Source organism: Chiloscyllium plagiosum, chromosome 41, assembly GCF_004010195.1.
Source record: "Chiloscyllium plagiosum isolate BGI_BamShark_2017 chromosome 41, ASM401019v2, whole genome shotgun sequence".
NCBI lineage: Eukaryota > Metazoa > Chordata > Chondrichthyes > Orectolobiformes > Hemiscylliidae > Chiloscyllium > Chiloscyllium plagiosum.
The window spans coordinates 5,190,396-5,202,357 of NC_057750.1; the positions used below are offsets into that span (position 1 = coordinate 5,190,396).

General features: G+C 46.2%; 1 protein-coding gene across 3 annotated transcripts in view; it reads right to left on the reverse strand.

Moving 5' to 3' along the window:
- The window catches only part of LOC122542774 (inositol-tetrakisphosphate 1-kinase-like), a 46,282-nt gene extending 34,821 nt beyond the window's left edge, over positions 1-11,461 (reverse strand). For 2 of the 3 annotated variants that reach the window (XM_043680806.1, XM_043680805.1), the window contains exon 1: positions 11,050-11,461. In XM_043680806.1, coding sequence (XP_043536741.1) covers positions 11,050-11,144 — 95 coding nt within the window. In that variant the 5' untranslated portion in view covers positions 11,145-11,461. The remainder of the gene's footprint in view (positions 1-11,049) is intronic. The other variant, XM_043680807.1, reaches the window with a different exon arrangement.
- Positions 11,462-11,962: the final 501 nt, after the last annotated feature.

Consider the following 11,962-nt stretch of genomic DNA (forward strand, 5'->3'; position numbering starts at 1 on the left):
GCAGACACGGGAGAACGTGCAAACTCCACACAGTCAGTCGCCTGAGGCGGGAATTGAACCCGGGTCCCTGGCACTGTGAGGCAGCAGTGCTAACCACTGTGCCACCGTGCCGCCCCACACTGATGTTGAGTTAAAATTTGGAATTGAGAGGTTATGCTGACCAGGAAACTATCAATTATCATTTTTATTAAAAATCCATTGAAATCTGCTGTCCTTACCCAGTCTGGGCCTACAAGTGACTCCAGACCCATGCCTGACTCTGAACTGCTCTCTGACATGGCAGGACCCTCGGTTCAGGGGAATATAAATGCCAATTTTGCCAATGACATCCATGAAAGAATGATGAGAAGGTTGGATGGAATGGTCTAATGTTCGGTGACAAAGATGGCTGCAGCTGGAAATGGAGAGAGAGGAGGAAATGCCTGGGGTGTGGCCAAGAACGTTCTTTCAACGGTGTAGGGCAAATACTAAATGTATTCAACCACAACGATCATCTCATGGAGAGGAAGTTAAGAAAGAATTAGCTAATTGAACAGGGGACTGACCCATGACCTCTAATCGAGCTAATGTGAAACACATTTGGAAGAGGAAGTGGTATCATAGAATCCCTACAGTGAGGCCATTCTGCCCATCAAGTCCACACCAATCCTCTGAAGAGCATTGCACCCAGACCCACCCTGCAACCCTATCCATGGCTATCCCACCTAGCCTGCACATCCCTGGATGGGACAAATGGGACAAATCAGCACGGCCAATCCACCCTAACCTGCACATCTTTGTACTGTGGGAGGTAACTGGAGCATCTGGAGGAAACCCACACAGAAACGGGGAGAATGACTGACATGTGGGGACAGACTGGATCGACTGGGCTTGTACTCGCTGGAATTTTAAAGAATGGGGGGGGGGGGATCTCGTAGAAATGTATAAAATCATGGTTGGAATGGACAGGCTAGATGCAGGAAGTATGTTCCAGATGTTGGGGAGGTCCAGAACTAGGGATCACAGTCTCGGAATAAGGGGTGGGCCATTCAGGACTGAGATGAGGAAGAAGTTTCTCCACTCAGAGAGCTGTGAACCTGTGGAGTCTCTCCCACAGGAAGCTGTTGGGGGCCAGTTTGTTCAATATATTCAACAGGGAGCTGAACATGGCCCTTGTGGCTAAAGGGATCTGGGGAGAGGGCGGGAAGGGGATACTAAGATTGCGTGGTTAGCCACGATCATATCAAATGCTGGTGCAAATGGCCTACTCCTGCTCTCCAAGTTTCTAATGCACAAACTCCACACAGTAACACAAGGATGGGATCAAACCCAGGTCCCTGGTAGTGTGAGGTAGCAGAGCTAACCACTGAGCCACCAAGGTGGATAAAATGGCAAATGGTCCTATGTTGCAGTTCACTTAGAGTCAGCATTACTGTTCACATTTACACATACTGTGGCCCAGAGCTGTGGACAGTGATGGCAGAGATTCTAATTTCTTTCCATCTCAGGATTTCTCTCTTAGCCTTTGCTGGAGGGATTTGCAGATTAAGCTTGGACCCATTATGAAAGTACCTTCATTGACCTGGTGAGGGATTCAAATCTGGGGGTCCTGGCTCAGAGGTAGGGACACTAATCACTGGGCTATCAGACCTCCTTTGGAAACAAAAGAGGCTTAATACACAAAATGAAAAATAGAAACTGAATAAATGCCCAGTGACGGTAACATATCAGGATTTTATTTTGCATTTATTTTTACTCATGGAATCAATGGCTAGACCAGCATTTACTGTCCATCCTTTTAGATTAGATTCCCTACAGTGCAGAAACAGGCCCTTCGGCCCAACAAGTCCACACCGACCCTCCGAAGAGTAACCCACTCAGACACATTTCCCTCTGACTAATGCGCCTAACACTATGGGCAACTTAACATGGCCAATTCACCCTGACCTGTACATCTTTGGACAATGGGAGGAAACCAGAGCACACCCACGCAGACACGGGGAGAATGTGCAAACTCCACACAGACAGTCACCTGAGGCTGGAATTGAACCTGGGACCCTAGTGCTGTGAGGCAGCAGTGCTAACCACTGAACCACTGCGCCGCCCCATTCATATGTTTATTCATAGAATGTGGGTGACGTTGGCTGGGCCAGAATTTATTGCCTGTCCCTAATTGCCCCTTAATAAGCTCGGGGTGAGCTCCCTTCTTGAACCGCTGCAGTCCATGCACTATAGAAAGACTCACCATGCCCTTAGGGAGGGAATTCCAGGTTTCTGACCCAGGGACACTGAAGTTATGGCGATATGTTCCCAAGTCAGGATGGTGAGTGGAGGGGAACTTACAGGGAGTGGTGTTCCCATGTATCTGCTGCCCCTTGTCCTTCTAGTTGGAAGTGGTCATGGGTTTGGAAGGTGCGGCCTGAGGATCTTTGGTGAGTTGCTGCAGTGCATCTTGTAGATGGTACACACTGCTGCTACTGAGCGTTAGGGACGGGGAGAGTGAATTTTGTGGATGTGGTGCCAATCAAGCGGGGGCTGCTTGTCCCTGGATGGTGTCGAGCTTCTTGAGTGTTGTTGGAGCTGCCCCCATCCAGGGCAAGTGGGGAAATATTCCATCACCCTCCTGACTTGTGCCTTGTAGCTGGCAGATAGGCTTTGGGGAGTCAGGAGGGGAGTTACTCGCTGCAGGACTGCCATCCTCTGACCTGCTCTTATGCCACTGTGTATATGTGGTTGGGATATTCCTTCCCGAACTTCCAGTAATTGATCCCAACTTGTAATTTCCCAACAGTCCGTACCTGAGGAGGTGAATACATCTTATGCATGCAAAGCAAAAGATTTGCATTTCCATAGCACCTTTCCAAAGCACTCTAAAGCCTATTTAAGTTATTTTGAAATTGCAGTCATGGCTGTCAAATTGTGCACAGCAAGCTCCCAGAAACAACAAATGCTGATGACCAACCTTGCACGTTACAAAATCTCCCCAAACCAAATGAGACTACAAGTCGCACCAGGGGATATTAGAGAAAACATTGGGCCATAAGGGTTAGTTCTTAGGAGCATACCCAGGAAGAGCGAGCAGCAGAGGGTTTAGGGAGGGGGTTTCTGAGCATGGGCCCCAGGCAGCTGGAGGCACATTCGCCAATGGTGACGCGATTAGAATCAGCGGATGCTGAAGACACTGGAATTGGAGGAACGCAGAGAGGTTGGTAGAGATATCCGAGATGGGGAGGGACACTGCAGAATTATAGCTTGTTACTTGAAACAACATTTCTTTCAAACCACTGAACCAGTCTCAGAGGGAGCTGAAATGAGGAAGAGGGTTTTAAAACTGAGATTGCTTCATCATGACTCAATGTAGGTCTCCGGTGTTGAGCAATGTGATAATGATGCTGTCGTGACCATTAATTTAATCCAAGTCTCGTTCTCATAAAAAGCACACACTACACTCCCTGTAAGGTCAAACCCAAGGTGCAGTGCTCAGAATGGAACAGTGTAGTCTAGGCGTGGTCGCAAATGGACTTTGCACAGCTGTAGCCTCACTACGTACCCTTTGCAATATCACTCTCCAGTTATTTTACGTCAACCTGTTCGGAGATGATATTACCTTCTCTGGGTGCAGTTGGGACCTGAACCTGGTGTCTCCTGCTCCAGGAGTTGGGACACTAGTATGGCACCCCAAGAGACACCCAATTCTAGTTCTTTAACTATTTTTAAGCACACTGTTTTGGGGACGTTATTTCACATTCTCTGGAGCAGGTGGGACTTGAACCTGGGTCTCCTGGCTCACATGTAAGGACACAGCATCATTGCATTTTATATTTGATTACTTGTTCACTACACTTTAATGACCCCAGTCTCCAAAATGTCTTTGAGCCTCCACGTGTCACTATTTAGAGAATACTTTGATCTATCTGCTTCAGATCCAGGGGACAGATTCATGAATTCAGCATGAAAGAGAAAGTGAACATTCGAGTCAGGTACTGGAATACACAAACACCCTGGAACTTAATAGAATGAAGAAGATTAGGTTTCTCTTTTGTCTGCTATGCTAACTACCCCTGATGCAAGGTTCCTCATTGGACAGCACCATCACAGGGTTGAGATGGTTATACCTTGGTCTCTCTAATGAAGAAGGCTTTCTAAAATTACAAAGGGATCGTGATCAAATGGCTCAATGGGCTGAAAAATGGTTATTGACGTTCAATCTGGATAAATGCAAGGTATTGTATTTTGGTACAACAAACATGGGTAATGGTCGGGTCTTGGGTAGTGTTGTAGAACAAAGGGACCTAGGGATTCAGGTACATAATTCCTTGAAGCTTGTGTCACACATAGACAGGGTGGTCAAGAGGGCGTTTAGCTTGCTTTCATTGCTCAGTCCTTTGAGTATAGGAGTTGGGGCATAATGTTGAGGTTGTACAGGACATTGGTGAGGCCTCTTCTGGAGAACTGTGTCCAGTTTTGGTCACCCAGTTGGAGGAAGGATATTATTAAGCTGGAGAGGATTCGGAATAGGCGAACCAGGATGTTGCCGGGTTTGGAAGGTTTGAGTTATAAAGAAAGGCTGGATAAGCTGAGACTTTTTTCACTGGAGCACAGGAGGTTGACAGACGACCTGATGGTGGTTTATAAAATAATAAGGGGCATAGATAGGGCCAGTGGTAGTTGTCTCTTCCCTAGGATGGGGGATTTCAAGACTAGGGGGCACATTTTTAAGGTGAGAGGAGAGAGATTTAAAAAAGACGCTAGCGGCAAATTTTTTTGCAAGAAGGCAGTTCGTGTGTGGAATGAACTTCCTGAGGAAGTGGTGAATGTGGGTCCTGTACCAATGTTTAAAAGGCATTTGGATAAGTACATGAATAGGAAAGCTTTGGAGGGATATGGGCCAGGAGCAGCAGGAGGGGCTAGTTTAGTATGAGATTATGGTCAGCATGGACTGGTTGGGCTGAAGGGTCTGTTTCCCTGCTGTATGGCTCTATGACAAGTTCCAGTGCAGGACTGAGAATATGCTTCATAGTCAGAGGTGCGGTTTCTTTTCAATGCAACATTACACTGAGGTCCCACTCAGGTGGGTGCACAGGTAAAAGATGACAAGGTCGATTTTGAAGAGAATTCTCTGTTGACGGCCAATGCTTCTGTGAACATCACCAAGACCCTTGTGCATTTGGTCACAGATCCATAGAGACTGCATTGGTCATCAGAGTCACACAGCACAGAAAAAGACCCTTCGGCCCAAGTCGTCTGTGCTGACCAGACATTCACTATGTCCAATCCCAATCCAGTTTGCACGTGCTGAAGAATATGCAAGAATTGGCAATGACGGTAGAGGATTCACAAGAGGAACTACATGCTGAACGGATTGGTGCATTGATCAGAAAAAGAGGATTAATGAATGGGTAAGATTGGTAATCCACCTGCCTATTAGGGCAAGCCCTTCACAGTCCTCAATCCTCCAGCGAATTGGATAAATATCTGTGGAAGAAAGTTAAAAATCACACAACACCAGGTTATAGTCCAACAGGTTTAATTGGAAGCACTAGCTTTCGGAGTGACGCTCCTTCGTCAGGTGGTTGTGCTAGTGCTCCAAAAGCTAGTGCTTCCAATTAAACCCGTTGGACTATAACCTGGTGTTGTGTGATTTTTAACTTTGTATACTCCAGTCCAACACCGGCATCTCCAAATCATGACAACTGTGGGAGTAAGATTTGCAAGGAAATGGAAAATGAACAGGAGGATAGGATGAATTCCTTGAATGAGCTAAATGCTCTTCTTCTGAGCTGTACTCGTAGGAGTTCTTTGTTAAAATATAAACATGGGAAGCGCACATCACTGGCTCAACCAGTATTTATTGCTCGTCCCTAATTGCCCCAGAAGGCAGTTAAGAGTCAACCACATTGCTGTGGGTCTGGAGTCACATGTAGGCCAGATGGGTACATGAATAGGATGGGTTTATGAAATATGGGCCTTTCAATAAAAATATTTATAAAAAGGGATATGGGCCAAAATCATTTTGGAATATCTGGCTGGCAGGGACAAGTTGGGTCTGTTTCCATGCTCAGGTAAGAATGGTGGCTTCCTTCCTTAAGGGACATTAGTGAAGCAGATGGGATTTTCCTGACAATTGATTCATGCTCATCATTAATTCCAAATTCCTTTCTATTGAATTCAAATTCTACCATTTGCAGGATTTGAACCCAGGCCCCCAGAACATTAGCTGGGTCTCTGGATTAACACTCTAGCGATAATACCAATAGGCCATCAGCTCCCCTTTTGAAGTGGGTTCACTGATATAATGGAGGGTACAGCAAGAGTCTACCATGATCATTGGTTGTAGAAGGATTAAGGGTAACAGACAGCATCACCTAAATACTCCCTTCCAAACCATACACTATCTCAAACTGGAACTATAATCAGCTTTTCCTCCATTGGTGCTGGGTCCAAATTCGGAAACTCCCTCCCTGCCAGAGTTGAGGGTGTCCCGACACCCCTGGACTGCAGTGGCATAACTCACCACCAGCTCTAGGGGCAATTAGGGTTGGGCAATAAATACTGGCCCAGTCCGTGACCAGTGACTGTGGGTCTGGAATGGTCTTGCACCCACACAACAAGGAAAGAGCCATGAGTTGGGCAGAGGCTTGAACAGGGGCAATACAGAATCAAAACCTTCCAAATGCAACCAATGGAAGTGCCAACTATTATTACTGACTGGTCCATTTACTCATTCGTTGACGTGGTTTATAAATTCTTAATAAGTGCGATAGTCTTGGTCTCAGTTCAGCTGGGCTGCAGGACTGAAATGATTCTGCACAAGAGAGACTGAATTGGTTCAGAAAGGAGGAACTCCCATTTGATGTTGATGATTGTGTAATCTGGCACGTTTCCTGTCTCAGTCAGGATGTGGCTGTACAAAGACCCCAAAACAAAAAGTTTCTTTCTCCAGTCTAACATTTATACAGCACGGAAACAGACCCTTCGGTCCAACTCGCCCATGCCAACCAGATATCCTAAATTAATCTAGTCCCATTTGCCAGCATTTGGCCCATATCCCTCTAAACCCTTCTTATTCATGTACCCATCCAGATGCCTTTTAAATGCTGTAATTGTACCAGCTTCCACCATTTCCTCTGGCAGCTCATTCCATACGCGCACCACCCTCTGTGTGAAAAAGTTGCCCCTCAGGTCTTTTTTAAATCTCACCTAAACCTATTCCCTCTAGTTTTGATCTCCTCCATCCTAGGAAAAAGAACTTGTCCATTTATCCTAACCATGCCCCTCATTTTATAAATTTCTACAAGGTCACCCCCTCAGCCTCCGACGCTCCAGGGAAAACAGCCCCAGCCTATTCAGCCTCTCCCTGTAGCTCAAATCCCTCAACCATGGCAACATCCTTGCAAATCTTTTCTGCATCCTTTGAAATTTAACAACATCCTTCCTACAGCAGGTGACCAAAACTGCATGCAGTATTCCAAAAGTGGCCTAACCAATGTCCTTGTATGGGCACAACATGACCTCTCAACCCCTATACTCAATGCACTGATCAATGAAAGCATGTGTTCCAAATGCCTTCTTCACAATCCTGTCTACCTGCAACTCCACTTTCAAGGAAATATGCACTGGTACCCATAGGTCTCTTTGTTCAGTAACACTCTCCAAGGCCTATCATTTACTATGTAAATCCTGCCCTGATTTATCTTACCAAAATGCAACACCTCACATTTAGCTACATTAAACTCCACCTGCCACTCCTCAGCCCATTGGCCCATCTGATCAAGGTCCAGTTGTACTCTGAGGCAATCTTCTTCGCTGTCCACTATCCCTCCAATTTTGGTGTCATCCGCAAACTTACTAACTATACCTCCTATGTTCATATCTAAACCATTTATATTAATGACAAAAAGCAGTAGACCCAGCACTGATCCTTGTGGCACTCCACTGGTCACAAGCCTCCAGTCTGAAAAACAACCCTCTACCACCACCCTCTGTTTCCTATCTTCAAGCCAATTTTGTATCCAATTGGCTAGCTCCCCTGGGTCCCATCTGATCTAACCTTACTGACCATGTGGAACCTTACTGACCATGTCGAACACTGTGCTGAAATCCATATTTAAAATGTCTACCGCTCTGCCTTCATCAATCTTCTTTGTCACCTCTTCAAAAACTCAATCAGGTTTGTGAGATATGGTCTCCCAACCATACAAAGCCATGTTGACTATCCCTAATCAGTCCTTCCCTTTTCAAATACATGTACATCCTATCTCTCAGAATCCTCTCCAACCGCTAAGTTTTTTACACAGTGGGTAGTTCCTGTGTGGAATGAACTTCCTGAGGAAGTGGTGGATGTGGGTACAGTTACAATGTTTAAAAGACGCTTAGATAATACATAACAAGGAAAGGTTTGGAGGGACATGGGCCAGGAGCAGGCAGGTGGGACTAGTTTGCAATTATGGTCGGCATGGATTGGTTGGACCAAAGGGTGTGTTTCTGTGCTGTTTGACTCTTATCCAGTTATCCACCACTGATGTAAGGCTCACTAATCTATAATTCTCTGATTTTTTTTTTACCACTTTTATTAAATAATGGCACCACATTAGCTAACCTCCAGTTTTCCAGCACCTCACCGATGACTATTGACGAAATAGATATCTCAGCAAGGAGCCCAGCAATCCCTTCCCTCGCTTCCCACAAATTTCTGGGAAACAGCTAATCAGGTCCTGGGGACTTTCTACCTTTATGCATTTTAAGTCCTCCAGCATCTCTTCTTCTGTAATATGGGCACTTTTCAAGATATCACTGTTTATTTCTCCAAGTTGTCTAGCTTACATGTCCTTCCCCACAGTAAATATTGACACAAAATTCTTGCTTGGTATTTCTGTGGTTCCATACATAGATGGCCTTGTTAATCTTTAAGGGTTTCTATTCTCCCACTAGTTACCCTCTTGTCCTTAACATATGTTGGATTCTCCTTCACCCTATTTGCCAAAGTTATCTCATGTCCCCTTTTTGCCCTCATGATTCCCCTCTTAAGTATACTCCTACTGCCCTTGTACTCCTCTCAGGATTCTCTCGATCCATGCTGACTATTCCTGATGTATGCCTCCTTCTTTTTCTTGACCAAACCCTCAATTCCCCTCGTCATCCAGCATTCCCTACACCTACCGGCCTTGCCCATCACCCTAAAAGGAACATACTGTTTCTGAACTCTTGTTATCTCATTTTTAAAAGCCTCCCATTTCCCAACTGTCCCTTTAACTGTGAATACCCTCCCCCAACCAACCTTCGAAAGTTTCTGCCTAATGCCATCAAAACTGGCCTTATTTGCAATTTAGAACTTGCGGATCAGATCTACTCTCTTCCATAGCTATTTTAAAACTACTAGAATTATGCTTACTTACGAAGGTGAGGACTGCAGATGCTGGAGATTAGAGTTAAGAGTAGAGTGGTGCTGGAAAAGTACACCAGATCAGGCAACATCCAAGGAACAGGAAATTCCTGATGAAGGGCTTTTGCCCGAAACATCAATTCTCCTGCTCCTCAGATGCTGCCTGACCTGCTGTGCTTTTCCAGCACCACTCTAATCTGGACACTTAGGTTTACTTGCCCCAAGTGCTGCCCCACCTCTTTGTTCCTCAACAGAAGGTCAGGTTTTGCTCCTTCTCTAGTAGGTACATCCACAGATTGAATAAGGAGGTTTTCCTGAACATATTTAACAATTCCGCCTCATTCAAGCCCTTAACACTATGGCAGTCCCAGTCTATGTTTGGAAAGCTGAAATTGCTTCCCATTACAGTCCTATTTTTCTTACAGATATCTGAAAACTCCTTACATATTTGCTTCTCAACTTCCCATTGACTATTGGGGGAGGGTCTAATAATACAATCCCAAAAAGGTGATCATCCCTTTCTTATTTTTAAGTTTCACCCATATGACTTCACTGGACAGTCTCCCAGGAATACCTTCCCCCGTGATGTTCTCCCTAACCACTCCCCCTCCTCTCTTGCCTCCCCTTCTATACTTCCTATAGCATTTATACCCCTGGAACATTAAGCTGCCAGTTCTGTCCATCCCTGAGCCATGTCTCTGTAATTGCTATGATATCCCAGTCCCATGTTCCCAACCATGCGCTGAGTTCATCTGCCTTCCCTGTCAGGCTTCTTGCATTGAAATAAATGCAGTTTAATTTATCACTCTTACCTCGTCTCTGCCAAGCTCATGTCTGCATTGACTATTAGACTCGCTCCCCTTGTCTACTGTACCAGCCTCAGACATTTCTGTCATTATCGCTTTGGTTCCCACTGCCCCTCTTTACTAGTTTAAAGTCTTCCCAAGTAACATTAGCAAATCTCCCCATGAGGATATTGGTTCCCCTTCCAGTTCAGACCAAACCCTTCCCTCTTGTACAGGTCATTTCCATCCTTGAAGAGATCCCAATGATCCAAAAATGTGAATCTTTGCCCCTTGTATCAGCTCCTCAGCCACGCATTCATCTGCTCTATCCACCTACCCGCAGTAGCTCTTGGTACAGGGAGTAATCCAGACATTATGACCCTTGAGGACCTATTTTTTTCACCTTCTGCTTAGTTTCTTATATTATTTCCACAGAATCTCATCCCCCTTACTTATATCATTGCTGCCAATGTGCACAATAACTGTAGATTTTACATAGAAATCCATACATTTTACATACAGTGTGTTAGTATATACAGGGGGGTCACCAAGGGGGAGTGTGTCAGTATTTACAGGGGGCTTCCTGGGGTGGGGAGTGTCAGGGGGAGTGTGTCAGTATTTACAGGGGAGTCTCCGGGGGTAGGGGGGAGTGTGTCAGTATTTACAGGGGAGTCCCCGAGGTGGGAGTAATGGGGAGTGTGTCAGTATTTACAGGGGGGTCCCTGGGGAGACTGTGTCAGTATTTAGACAGAGTGAGAGTCCCCGGGATAACTTTGGAGTTGCTGTGTAGCAGCACAGTGAACCCAGAAAGCTGTTCCCTGACCTCTGCCAAACCCCTCCAAGGCAGTGGGGTCTGATCCGCTCTGAATGTGGACAGAAGCCCGGGTCTGCTCGCAGCCTTACCGACACAACTCTGCAAAGACCAGCAAATTCAGCTTCTTCCTTTTCTTATCGCTGAGGCAGAACCCCACTCGCTTCGCTTTGAGCCACGTCTGCATGTTTATCAGCCTTGGGTTCACTCTCACCCTTCCTCCCCCGGGGAGGTGAGGTGCTGAGACTCTCCCCCCTGGGAGACTGGAGCTCCTTCAGTTACGAGGAAAGGAGAGAGGCAGACTGAACTGACGGTTCACACCCGCATCCAGGAACCTCTTCAGAACTGCTCGCTTCCTCCTCTGTCAATTCTTGGCAAGTAAAAGGTCAAAGTCTGGTTTCTTTCCCAGCCCCTCGGTAACCTGCACTTCTCCGCAGGGATACAGCTCCCAGGAAACACACCTTTACCCCAATTCATGCTCCAGCTCCTAGTGCCTGCCCCTTTCCCCCCCCCCTCTTTGGTGTATTTCTCCCAAAAAATAAATGTTACCATCTCCAACCCCGCCCCTAATGTTGCAATCTTCCCTGAGTGGGGCGTGGCCTTAAGACACTTGGAGTCATAGAGCTGTACAGCACGGAAACAGACCCTTCGGCCCAACTCATCCATGCCGTCCAGGTATCCCAAACTAATCTCGTCCCACCTGCTAGCACCCAGCCCATATCCCTCCAAACCCTTCCTATTCATATACCCATCCAGATGCCTTTTAAATGTTGCAATTGTACCAGCCTCCACCACTTCCTCTGGCAGCTCATTCCACACACGCACCACCCTCTGTGTGAAAAAGTTGCCCTTTTCCCTTTCAAACCTTTCCCCTCAAAACCTAAACCTGTGCCCTCTAGTATTGAACTCTCCCACCACAGGGGGAAAAGACCTTGTCTATTTACTCTTATCTATGCCCCTCATGATTTTATAAACTCTATAAGATCACCCCCTCAGCCGCTGATG